The sequence below is a fragment of the Anoplopoma fimbria genome, chromosome 18 (assembly GCF_027596085.1).
Source record: "Anoplopoma fimbria isolate UVic2021 breed Golden Eagle Sablefish chromosome 18, Afim_UVic_2022, whole genome shotgun sequence".
Lineage (NCBI taxonomy): Eukaryota > Metazoa > Chordata > Actinopteri > Perciformes > Anoplopomatidae > Anoplopoma > Anoplopoma fimbria.
The window spans coordinates 20,786,358-20,798,438 of NC_072466.1; the positions used below are offsets into that span (position 1 = coordinate 20,786,358).

The 12,081-nt window shown below is 39.6% G+C and overlaps 2 protein-coding genes across 2 annotated transcripts in view; one reads left to right on the plus strand and one right to left on the minus strand.

Annotated features, from left to right (window-relative positions):
* The first annotated feature begins 3,840 nt into the window (after nt 1-3,840).
* On the plus strand, nt 3,841-6,085 carry sf3b6 (splicing factor 3b, subunit 6). The gene is made up of 4 exons (XM_054618679.1): nt 3,841-3,960; nt 4,519-4,637; nt 5,148-5,286; nt 5,501-6,085. The coding sequence occupies exons 1-4, from the start codon at nt 3,931-3,933 to the stop codon at nt 5,588-5,590; spliced, it is 378 nt and encodes a 125-aa protein (XP_054474654.1). The 5' UTR covers nt 3,841-3,930; the 3' UTR covers nt 5,591-6,085.
* Nucleotides 6,086-8,705: 2,620 nt separating this feature from the next.
* The window catches only part of vsnl1a (visinin-like 1a), a 32,645-nt gene continuing 29,269 nt past the window's right edge, over nt 8,706-12,081 (minus strand). The window contains exons 3-4 of the mRNA XM_054618516.1: nt 9,593-9,808; nt 8,706-8,982 (exon numbers count right to left, since the gene is read on the minus strand). Coding sequence (XP_054474491.1) covers nt 8,785-8,982; nt 9,593-9,808 — 414 coding nt within the window. The 3' untranslated portion in view covers nt 8,706-8,784. The remainder of the gene's footprint in view (nt 8,983-9,592; nt 9,809-12,081) is intronic.

Genomic DNA, 12,081 nt, shown 5'->3' on the forward strand with positions numbered 1-12,081 from the left:
CAGACGCTTTTATCCAAAGCGACTTACAGTCAGTAGTATATTACATATCATTCACCCATTCACACACTGATGACAGGCTGCCATGCAAGGTGCCACTATCAGACTCTAACTAACATTCATCATCCAGTCCACACCGATGGCAAGCCTTCAGGAGCAACTTGGGGTTAAGTGTCTTGCCCAAGGACACATCGACTGCCGAAGCCGGGTATCGAACCACCGACCCTCTGATTGGAGAACTACCTTGCTCTCCACTACGCCACAGCCGTTGGTCATATGGCTGTTCTGTTTAAATGTTTAGATGTCAACCATCTCACGAAACTGTGGTGACCATATGTGAACATTGTCATTCAGAATATCAAATCCATGGTGCATTGGTTTAACAGCTTAAAATACTTCAGTGCATAACAAAAAATGGAGGACACAGGTTACGCAGTATGCAATGCATATAATCAAAAATATAAATTGTGAGTTATAATTAGCTGATATAATGTCTTTCTCTCTGACACACACACACACACATGCACAAAGATTGAACAAGACTATATGTTTTTTTCATATTTCTTAGTATACTGACAAATGAGTCTGATAAATAGGACAGATATGCAGCTGCTTGTGCATGCCACCCAAGTGTGAAAATTAAACTATATGTCCTCCTCTGACTGGTGTAACTTGTCCGTGTTGCCTCAGTTATTTCACCAGCACCTTCCTCTATACAGACACGTTGAAAGCAAAGGAAACTGTGATAAACATCACACAAGGTATGTATAATCATTTGTTGACTCATATTATGCAGACAGAAGCAGCAGCTTGACTCAGCATCCCCACGGTACATTTTGTGACAGCAAAGGTTTAGCTGTACACGGGTTCATTCTTCCCTATAACAATATAGAACTAGTCTTGCATAACCACTATACTAATAATAGTAGAGGAAGCATTGACTGTTTCATCATGTGCTTGACACCTACCACACCGGCAGTTCTGCAATTTGGCCCCCCACAAGAATCATTCTTTTATTCATTTCAGATGTTACCACTACTACTGAAAGAATACAATCATAATAACGAACAAAAAACATCTCATGTTGCTGACACTGCCATTTCCAAAGGTGTGGATATGTTCATGACATTTGATTATGAAGATCAGTGTCCTTGCCTAGAGATGGAAAGCAACAAGAGAACAAGGTATTGCCTATTACTAAGGACTACACTACCGAACATTAAGATGTATTCATTTTGAAATGTGGTTTTGTAGGGCCCACTTTTAGGCTCCAAATAAACTGTTTGTCGCATCTGCACGATCTTTGACATGGTGCCCTGTAGTTAATTATTTTTGTCCTTGCCACAAACTTGGTCTCTCTTCTGAGATTATTTAGTAAAATGCGGGACTTTTAATTTGGATGGTTTGTTCTCGAACGCTAGTGGTCGGAATGTCCCTGGTTCAGTCCTGTCAAAGTGTCCTGTGAGCAGTTGGCCAGCACCTTGCATTGCAGCCACTGCCATATGAATGTGCGTGTGTGGATGTTGCCACACATGTTGTAAAGCACTCTGAGCAGTTGGTAGACTTGAACAACGCTATTTGCATGTAGTCCCTTCACTTTGTAAGGAAAAGTGATATAGGCAAATCAGTTATTAATGATTAATCTGCCTTGGAGCAACACAAATGCGTTCAAACTTTCCGATCAGCATCTATTCATAAAAGCTCCATCAATCATTTTTTTTATTATAATAAAATTCAACCAAAAGAAGCCCTTCACTGGGACAATCTCCATCCAACTCTGCAAACATTTGCGATTTAGTTCAAATAAAGTGAGAGAAAATTGAATAAGAATTACCACCTGGCAGAAACAAAATCAAATAGCTGGATGAATGTTGGACTTTTAACTCATGGCAACTGTTCAGTTACATGAACCTGAGCACTTTCCAATCAGTCAAGATGTGGCTCAAGAAAGTAAAAATACAAAATACCTTCCAACTCAATCCAACAGTTCCCTTGCTGAATGACACCACCAAGGGGAGCCATTGCACCATAATGAACTTCAACTCATGTAAACCTGAACTCAGACAGGGTTGGGCAACACCATACTTTTTAAATTCGGTACAATACTTTTTGTCACTATCTTAACAACAGATGCTGATCGTTTCTTAAAAGTACAAAGGCAAATTACATGAGACATACCGGCCATTTATAAAAAAAATTATAACAAATGCAAATATGAATACAATTAAATAAAAAATGTTGTGGGTCTTAGCATCGTAAAAGAAAGATTCTAGTATCTTATAGAAATAAAATGATTTACAAAAAGAGCCTTAAAACTTTTATTGTGTGTTGTTTTGAAATGTTTGAAGATTTTACTCATGTTTCTGTGTGCTGCACTTTATTGTCCCAATTGGGGCATCTTGCTGTATTATCTACAGGTGAAAAGTAGCAACACGGATTATCGAAGTATCGACACCACAGTATCTGCCTACACCTAGTGTCAGAAACCAGTCAGAACTGCTGGGAAAATGTCTTTCAATGGAACAGCCATCAAAGAGACGTGCAGATTGGAGTCCTGCATGAGTCTGACAAAGATCATGCAGGTCGGACAACTTGTAATTTAGCTGATTCTGCTAAGCGATTTGTGTTTCCCCTGTGTCTGATTCATTATTGATCGTTCCTTAAAAACACTCATCGGTCATTTTCATGATATAAAAAAGTTTTTTTATGTGAGGGCTACAAATTGCAATGTAAATACAGCAGCAATATGTCTGAATTAGGCCAGAGCATAAAGCTAGACTAAGCCAAGAGGAGAAAACAAGCGTCTATTAACTGTTCACCAGCCAAGCAAGCTAGCTAAAGTTTGTTACACAGTATCCTAGAGGATTTATCACAGTATTTAAGGTTGTAATACTTCAATTTGAACTGTGGACAGTTAGTTTGGTAAAAGGCAGAGCAGGATAGAGGAGGTCCAAGCTTTTGTTATAGTTGGACAGTAGAGTGAGGCTGTAGCAGTTAGCCGTTTCCTGGAGGCAGTACTTAGCAGTACAGACCTGGTACATACCAAATAAAAAAAAAGTTTCTGTAGAAAATATATATTTTTTAAAACAGCACTACAAAACTAGTTAACTCCCTGTAAAACAACAACTTTCGTTAGGAGCTCGTTAGGAGCCTACATTTCTGTTTATGTACAGATTAAACAAAGATGTATGTGTTAATTTATGAATAAATGAACAACTTTTAGAAGTGGTAGTAACTATAAAGTGTAACTACAAACAGAGCCAGGCTACCTTATTCCAGTTTCTATGTTAAACTAGGCTAATGGCCTCTTTACTTAAATACATGACTTATGAGAGTGGTCTCAATATTCTCATTAACCTTTCGGAAAGAAAACAAATAATATTTTTTCTAAGTGGCTTTTCTTTAAAGCATTGCAGAAATAATGACACTGAATATTTAATAACAATGCTCACGTTTTAGGAGATCAGAAGCAAAATCGGTAAAATAGCGCAGAATAATGACACTATGGGTCGAAATTATAACAAAATGCAGACGTAATTAAGAGTGAGAAGTAATAGAGGTTAATGAAGAAAAGAAGATGTTAATCTTTTAGGTTAAGGGTAGGACACACAGGATTCAATGACACTTAACGGGAATATATATTTTATCATTATATTTATTGTTATTACTATTTTACTATTATTATTATTTTGTTTTTGTGGTTTTCTTTAAATGATAAAACATATCATGAAGCTATGAGGTTTCACACTCCGCTACAGTAAGTGGCGGAATGATCCTTCAACGTGTGTTTGTAGCGCCAGAGAAGAAGAAGAAGAAGAAGAAGAAGAGGAACCGGAACCGGAACCCCATAACCACACCGCTGCCATTTTGACAAACGGGAAGAGCTGCGTGTTTGTTTTCAGCGGTCTTATTTACACCTACAAATATTTCACCATGGCTATGCAAGCAGCAAAACGCGCTAATGTAAGTCTGAGAGAGTCTGCTGTTCTATAGGAATGTAACTAACGAGATTAGCTTAGTTAAGCTAGAAGCTAGCGGCACCTAGTGTTAGCATGCGGCTAACGTTAGCATGCTAACGAATTGAAAACAATCACATTAGCTGTGTTAAAACGTGCCGCTTTCTTTCTTTAAACACATCTAACGCCACTTGTTTAAGTGACTTGTGTGGAACCATCTGCGGTCTGATATCTGGTGTCGTGAATGTGGCAACATGAACATATTAACACTACTTCCTCGAAATTGACAATGTGCTAGCTAAATGCTTTAACAGAACTTGACGCTCATCTGATCTAGGGGTGCCTGATGAGTTTGGAAAACCCAAATCATTATTAATATAATGGATTTAATATGGACTAAAATAATGGTCCTTTCAAACAGCAACGAAGCAATTCACTTTCATGGCAGTGCACTTGTAACTGATGTTTTGTCAAGTTCTAATATTGCATCATCATTTACTTTTCTATGGTTAAACTTATCACAAACTATGTTGAACTCATCTGTTTTTCTTGCTGTGTATTGCAGATAAGATTACCTCCTGAGGTGAACAGAATCCTGTACGTCAGGAACCTTCCTTACAAGATCACAGCTGAGGAAATGTATGATATCTTTGGGAAATACGGACCAATCCGCCAAATCAGAACGTAAGTGTTTGTACACTTCAGCTTTCTGCAGGGCCAAAGCTAGAACATAACAAGAAGTATGTTTGGTCATTATTATTATTGTTGTAGCAAACAGCCTATCTAGGGTCACATACGCAATCTATTTGAGGGGCTTTTTCAGTGACGGTCTAAAGCTTAAATGGATGCAAAACTAGTACTTGATTTCTCAACATAAACATTTTTTGGACGTGCATTTTTATCGTCTCTCTCTGCTGTTATCTCTTAAGAAGAGCAGTTAGACATTGATTAAATCTTTATTGAGATAGCGCCTGAAAGAGGATGGCCAGATATCATTTTTTAAGAATGATATGTCACAATAGATGCCTCACATATTTGTAGACCAGCAAGAATGAAATATAGGTATTGCCTATATTTATTTATTTAGAGTATTACACTACGTAAAATAGATTAAAACTGCTTAGGTTCCATTTATTTACAGCTTATATTGGTCTTGTAATCACTTTGTGTGTTTTGCTCTTTCTCTTTTCTCAGAGGGAACACACCTGAATCAAGAGGAACAGCTTATGTGGTTTATGAAGACATCTTTGACGCCAAGAACGCCTGTGACCATCTGTCAGGCTTCAATGTCTGTAACCGTTACCTGGTGGTCCTCTACTACAACGCAAACAGAGTATGTATGAGCATTACAGTGTCTATAGCCATTGTCAGGTCAAAGGGCAATTGTGGGGTTTGCTTTTTGAAAAAATCTAACTAAAATATGTTTTGGGGCATTGAAATAAAAAAAAATATAAAGGTGTTTGAACCTGGAAATATGAAAATATATCTTCATGCAACTATACCAGATTTAATCACGTTTTCCCCTTGTTTATCATCTCAATTTGCAGGCTTTCCAGAAGATGGACACAAAGAAGAAAGAAGAACAGCTGAAGCTTCTAAAAGAAAAATACGGCATCAACACAGACCCTCCAAAGTAGAGTTCTGGATAAACCCCATCAGCCTCCACGCCTTCCACCTCCTCTTCAGAATCTTTCTTTTTCTATCTGTACAAACCACCATGTTCCTTGGTCTATGCTGATTTTTTTTTTTTTAATGATTGTGTTGAAATGAGGATATTAAGTATTTTTTTGTATTTCCATCATAGGTAAGTTAAGTGTAAACTGGCAGTGTGTGACTTACATCAGGGCAGGGAGCTGGTGTATGCCCTGTTTCTCAAAATTCTCTCGTCTGTTTGATTCTCAAAACTTTGACAGGCAAAACAAACTTTAAACCAGGATTTAGATGGTGTCTGAACATAGTATTCATCCTGAGTAAGATGTCATTTTTCACTCTTTTTGTTACTCTTTTCACACACCTACAATCTTTAAATTTAGAGCTAACCATGGCCAAACAGTGTGTGAGATGAAATTGAGTTAATCAGTACCGACTATGTAAGTATATGCTTTCTGTAAAATAAATGCTCCTATTCTTAAGGGTCCTTCCTCCTCCCTTATTACACACTGTAGATGTAATGCAGTGGAAGTGCTGTCCTCTGTGTGGACCCATTCAGATCAATAGACTGTACGCATTTTACCACATAAGCACATCGGCCTGTTTCAGTTTGCCTGAAGCCCTGGTGATGATGCATTCCCTAGGGTTTTAGTTTAGAGTTTGCTGTGTCTGTGTGTGAGGACACATGTCTCGAAGTAAACATATGAGAGCAGTGGTATTGTGGGTAAACACTGAAGCCTTTATCGGTCATCTCTGCTGTATAATCTTACTCTATTCCCACTTTTGTTGTAAATCCACCTGAAAAAACAAGCACTTGTTCATGGAGGCAAACAACTATTTCATAAACAACTTTGTCTCAACAGGGACATCTGGTGGTTTTACAGGGCCATATTAGAAATACACAATCGGGTAAATGATAAAAGGTGGAACTATATAGATGAAAATAAACGATAAAGCTTGACAAAGCTCACCTAAACAGTTCAAATTCAATTGTATAAAAAAATATGTTTGTAATGTTAAAATTAATTGAAATGAACCCATTTGAACGTGAGGGGTGGGGCATCTGAGCTAATCTGATGGAGCTGTGGGGTTACCGTGGAAACCTGCGGCCCAGGCGAACATCTACATCTGAAGAGGTGAGTGAACAGACCAGACAAGAGCCCATAGAGTTCCTTTTATTAGATTAAACCACAACACAGGGAGTAGTGCAGCCATGTCGTCAGGGACACAATACATGCTACAAAAGAATCCTTGTACACGTTTGCCTTTTGCTTACATTTGGTATCTTGATAGCAATAATAGTAGTAACAGAGTTGGAATTAGAAACATTGTTCGGCCAAAAGATGTTCGTGTAAAGAAGTTCAGATCACAAGGTGACACATAACGATGGACCGGTATGCTTGATCTTTATTGCAATACTGTATATATTGTGACGTATCACGCCTCCTTTAGCTCTTTAAACACTGGTAGTATGGATTCAGGTTGGAGAGTGTCTGCGGTGCTTTCAAACAGGACCAGGTAAACGTGTTTAAGTGGACTCTTTCCGAATCGTTTTATACGAGGCGCCGCGCTTCACTGAACTTCTCTACATTTCGAATGCACCAGTACGTGTACAATGCGCGAGAGAAAGGGAGTAAAAAAGTACAAAAAGATCGACTGATTGGTAAAAGGAGAAATACTTGGGAGGGTTTCCGAAGGGGAGAATTGTCCAAACTACTAAACGCGTGGCTTTACAGTTAGGGCTGTCCTCTACGGATTACTAATGAAAAAAAAAAAAACATTCACTGCTCCTCTCACTGCTTCAGCACTCATTTACTTCCACTGAAAAAGACAAACAAGAAATGCTGCACGGGCCTAACTTCTCCTCTCCTTTACCGCTCAGAAAAAACCCTCCTCCAAATGAATCGTATTGATATGCAACCTGCAGGCTAGTCGGAAAAGAAGTGGATGCGACGGTGACACGTAGGTTGTAACTAAGTTTGATAACAATGCTCTCCAGCTGCAGACGGACGCTTAAGTTCTTCTTTCTAATCGATCTCCAGCTGATGGAAGCTTTGTTCATTCTCCAGGGAATCCTCGTCTCCTTTGCTTTACAAATCTATCAATTTGGCTCTCTTTTTAAATCTCTGAAACAGGTTCCAAATGACGGATTCTTCCACATTCAACATATGCTAATTAGTAATGAGATAGTCTTTAAATGCACAGGGGAGAAGGCTTTGAGTTCTTAGCAACATATACTACAGCTTATCTACAAGGAACATGCTCCCACAGTTAAAGCAGCCAAGAGAAGACACCTCGACGGATCACAGGAATGACATCCCATACGACGATACTTGTAGAATGACCTACTGCAATGTGTTTTTTTTCCCATTCCAATTTGGTTAGAAATCTAACAGTTTATCCCGAGTGTCAGCGCGCCGCTGCGATAAGGCTTTCTGTCTTCAGTTACGGGATGCAAAACGAGGAGATTTCTTTAAGGCAGAACCTAAAGGCATGCAAATGAACTACGTTTACATCTTATTAACTAACAGCACAAGCATGTTCTGGAAGGAAAACGTCAGACAAACACTCATCCGTCCTTTCTAAGAGCTAGCGTTGGAGACGACGGATAGAGTGTCTTATTGGAGGCAGATACATCTTTGTAGGAATTTGGTTCGGTTGATATTCCTCAGTATCATGAAACACACAAAGCTAGCGTCAGTAAACTCGGAACAATAAATAGAGTAGCGGCGAATTCAACGTAGCACATCAACGATGCGCATAAGCTCCGGTAGAATGATACTTTATGGAAAATACTTTGCACACTTCACATTTTGGCAAAATTGAATAATTTAAATATATATTCATATTTATATTTCTATATATATTATCTGTGCAAGATGTGTGTGTTGTGTGTGTGTGTGTGTGTGTGTGTGTGTGTGCTGTGAGTGTGTATGTGGCGTGCACCCCGCACACTGTACTGTATGTTGTGTGTAGATCTTTTTTTATAGCAAATAACATTCTCATGCACACGAGTGTTTCAAACACAAGAAGCAGATCCATTGAAAGGTAGTCCAAGCATATATATATATATATATTATTATTTTTTTCAGTGGAAATAGCTGCAAACTGAATGGAACATGAAATTCTTTCTGTGCAGTCCGTGGCGGCTGGCGGAGCGCTCTGCCCGCCCTACACCGGCCTATTTCTGGAGGTCGCACTGCAGCAGTAGTACGATGGACGGGTCGCCCTTGGCCGCCTCCTTGAACTCGTCCAGCGAGATCTGGTCATCGTTGTTCTTGTCCATCTTGGAAAAGATCTTGTCCACCCTCTGCTCGGGCGTCAGGCCGTCCTCGTTCATCTTCATCATGATCACCGTGCCCACCATCTTGTAGATCGCCTGCAAAGAGGAGGCGGGGGGGGGGGGGGGCAGAGGAGAAGATGATTTACATCTCAAACCTCTTAATGCGGCCATGTTTCCAATTATTACTGAGAAATGTGTAGAGAAGAAGCGAGGAATCAAGGGAAATGTGTCAGCGTCTGATTTCGTCAGGACAGCTGGAGCACAGCTGGATCACCTGTCAGCCGGCTTCAGCTGCTGCTCTATACCACACAACAACGGGGATTTATTGACTTGAATTTAATTCACGTGAATTTCTTTTTGAAAGATTGGTATCTGGCAAGCGTTGTTTTATATGTATACTATGTGCTATGTGATGATTTTACTGCTCATATTTTGAATGCACATGCACCTTTTACTCTTAATCAGGCCGATAGACAATCTAATGTTTGTTACTATATTATTATCAATGTAATCCAAACATACACTTCTGCTTTTGTTGCTTTTTTCACATTATATTTGTGTCTCAGCCCTCTGCTGTAGAACCTATAACTAAGTTTAAAAAAAACCTAGTTGTACCAGTTCAAAATATATTTATATGAGAATATCTGGATTACTAATCCTCCGATCTATTTAGCTCCCTTAAATGGATCATTCTTTGCTGCGATACCTCGATGATCTCCAGCATCTCCACCCTTGTGATCTTGCCGTCTCCGTCCAGGTCGTACATGTTGAAGGCCCAGTTGAGCTTCTGCTCGAAGCTGCCCCGCGATGTGATGGACAATGCGCAGATGAACTCTCTGAAGTCGATGGTGCCATCACTGTTCTTGTCGAAGGTCCTGAAGGCGTGCTGGGCGAACTTGGACGCGTCGCCGTACGGGAAGAACTGAGACGGGAACAAAAGAAAGAGGGGGAAAAAACTATCATGAATGAAAGGAACATCATTATTCAGCAAGAGATTGGTGTTAAAATACACCTCCAAAACATGCATATCATTTTATATAACCTTGGTAAAAACTACTGAGGCCACTAACTGATTGCCGTACCATGAGGTAGTTTGAAATTAAAGGGCGGAATAAAAGAAACAGATGGAAAAATAATGACAGAGAATAATTTGCATTTTAAATCAATAGGCATTCATTTCCTGCAGTAATTAAATGAGCTTCGATTTCCTATTCCCATCCAGTGCTTTTTTAGTTTTGCAAATGTTGCTGGTCTGTGTTTTCACGTGTGTTTGCATAGCTATTCAGACTGCAAGGTGGCTTAAAGAAGTCTTGCTGATGTGCCTCATCATGTATAGTTACCTTGGGAACCTTCAATATCTACAGCCTGCAGCCTTTCCTTAGAGATTCATATGGAATTGTAGTTCTAAAAATAGGCAACAAAATTTACATTGTATTGGTCCCTGTAGGGAAGTTGTCTTTTTCCCTTAGGCCCCTACACAGGAAGGTCAGGGTCACCAACACACAGCAGCTAGGAGCCAGTAGACCCAGTGGAACCATTCACTTACTCTGAGAAACTCTCACACACCGGGTGGGTTCGGACACTTCGGACTTGAATACGAGTCTTCCAGTTACCTCGTCCCTCACTTCTTCACTTTGCATCTGAAACTTTATATGTTTATATCTCTTCCAAGTGTATTAAATGTTTTCCGACACACATTGGCAACAGTCATCTTGAGGATAAATTAACTCTCTGGTTTAAAGGGCCCTGTGGGTCTTTTCACTCTAGCACATCAATTTCAATTTAACTCATTAAATTGAATGTTTTACAACTGAATCCCTTTACTTTGATCTAGTGCTATTATTGGGTCAAAATTTAAATCTATCAATATATATATATTTAACACTTATTACGTTTATTCTCGCAAAACTAGTGACATTCCCATCAGCCACAGCTGCACTTTGTGTTTGGTGCTAATTAGCAACTGTTAGCATGCCAACATGCTAAACCACGACATCAAATGTGGTAAACATTATACCCTGTTAACATCAGATTTTTATCACAATGCGCATGTTAGCATGCTGTCATAGTTTTTCGCTCAATGAAGAAAAGTGCCACAGAGATGCTACCGAAGCTACCGTCTCTTAGGTATATTTTATTATGAATTCAAGTCAAGCTTCACAAGATTTTGCCCAATACACCAAAATCTGAAATACATTATACAACAGCAGGATTCAACAGGAAAGCTAAAATCAAGCCAAGTAAACCATGTAACAACTGAGTTACAGTTAAAAAGGTAACGATAAACCTTTGCCCTTTGCACATGTAAAAGGGAATTGTAAATGGATTGCACTTTTGTGCGATGACGCCAAAGTATACGGCCCTACAACTCTGCTGTACATCATTTAGTAAATGCTATGGATCAGCTCTGATCTGAGAACTTAAAGCCCCGCTGAGTGCAAACCATGTCATCACTGCATCGCTGCGCTACATGAACAAGAGGTCAGAGGCTAATGCAGTGATCCTGTGGATGAGCACTGAGTCCCTGCTCAGCTGGTCATCTACTGTGGGCCATGAACCCTGTGGGTCGCCACGAGAAGCAGAGTGACTCATTGGATATAACCTTCCACTTGACCTGTCTGGTAAAAACTGTAAGTGCTGATGGGTAATCTAAGCTCAGCGAGGCTGCTCTCTTAGGACTTCTGGGTTGCACTAACAGCATCAATTTTGGCAAATGGAACAAACTGGAAGACATATCCATTCTGTGTTATCATTTGAGGGAACGTCTTATAGTTTATCATGTGCAGTTTTGTTGCTGATCTCACAAAAACAACTCAGTCACAGTTTGATGTATGTGAACTATAACTTCAACAACTCTTACTTAAGCAAATGAATCGCTGAACAAAAAGAGAATCAGGTGCTCTTGAACTTGGGTGTTACGTCTTTGGCTTTTGTTTGCTCATATTCCATGAAAGCTGCAAGCATGAAGTTATTAAGTCAAGGTGACTCAGCTTAGAAGAAATCAAGTACTTTCATGATATTAATATTTCATCTGCCAGCAGATTTCATCAGATCCTGCTTGTGCAACGGGTAAGACTAAAGCTTTAAACTAGAAAGGCGCACTCAGAAGAGAGCAGATCTGCGCCAGGTGTGTCTGCAGGACCACTGCTGTATTGTGTGATTAAATGAATGCAACCAACAGCTGGCTAGTGGCCC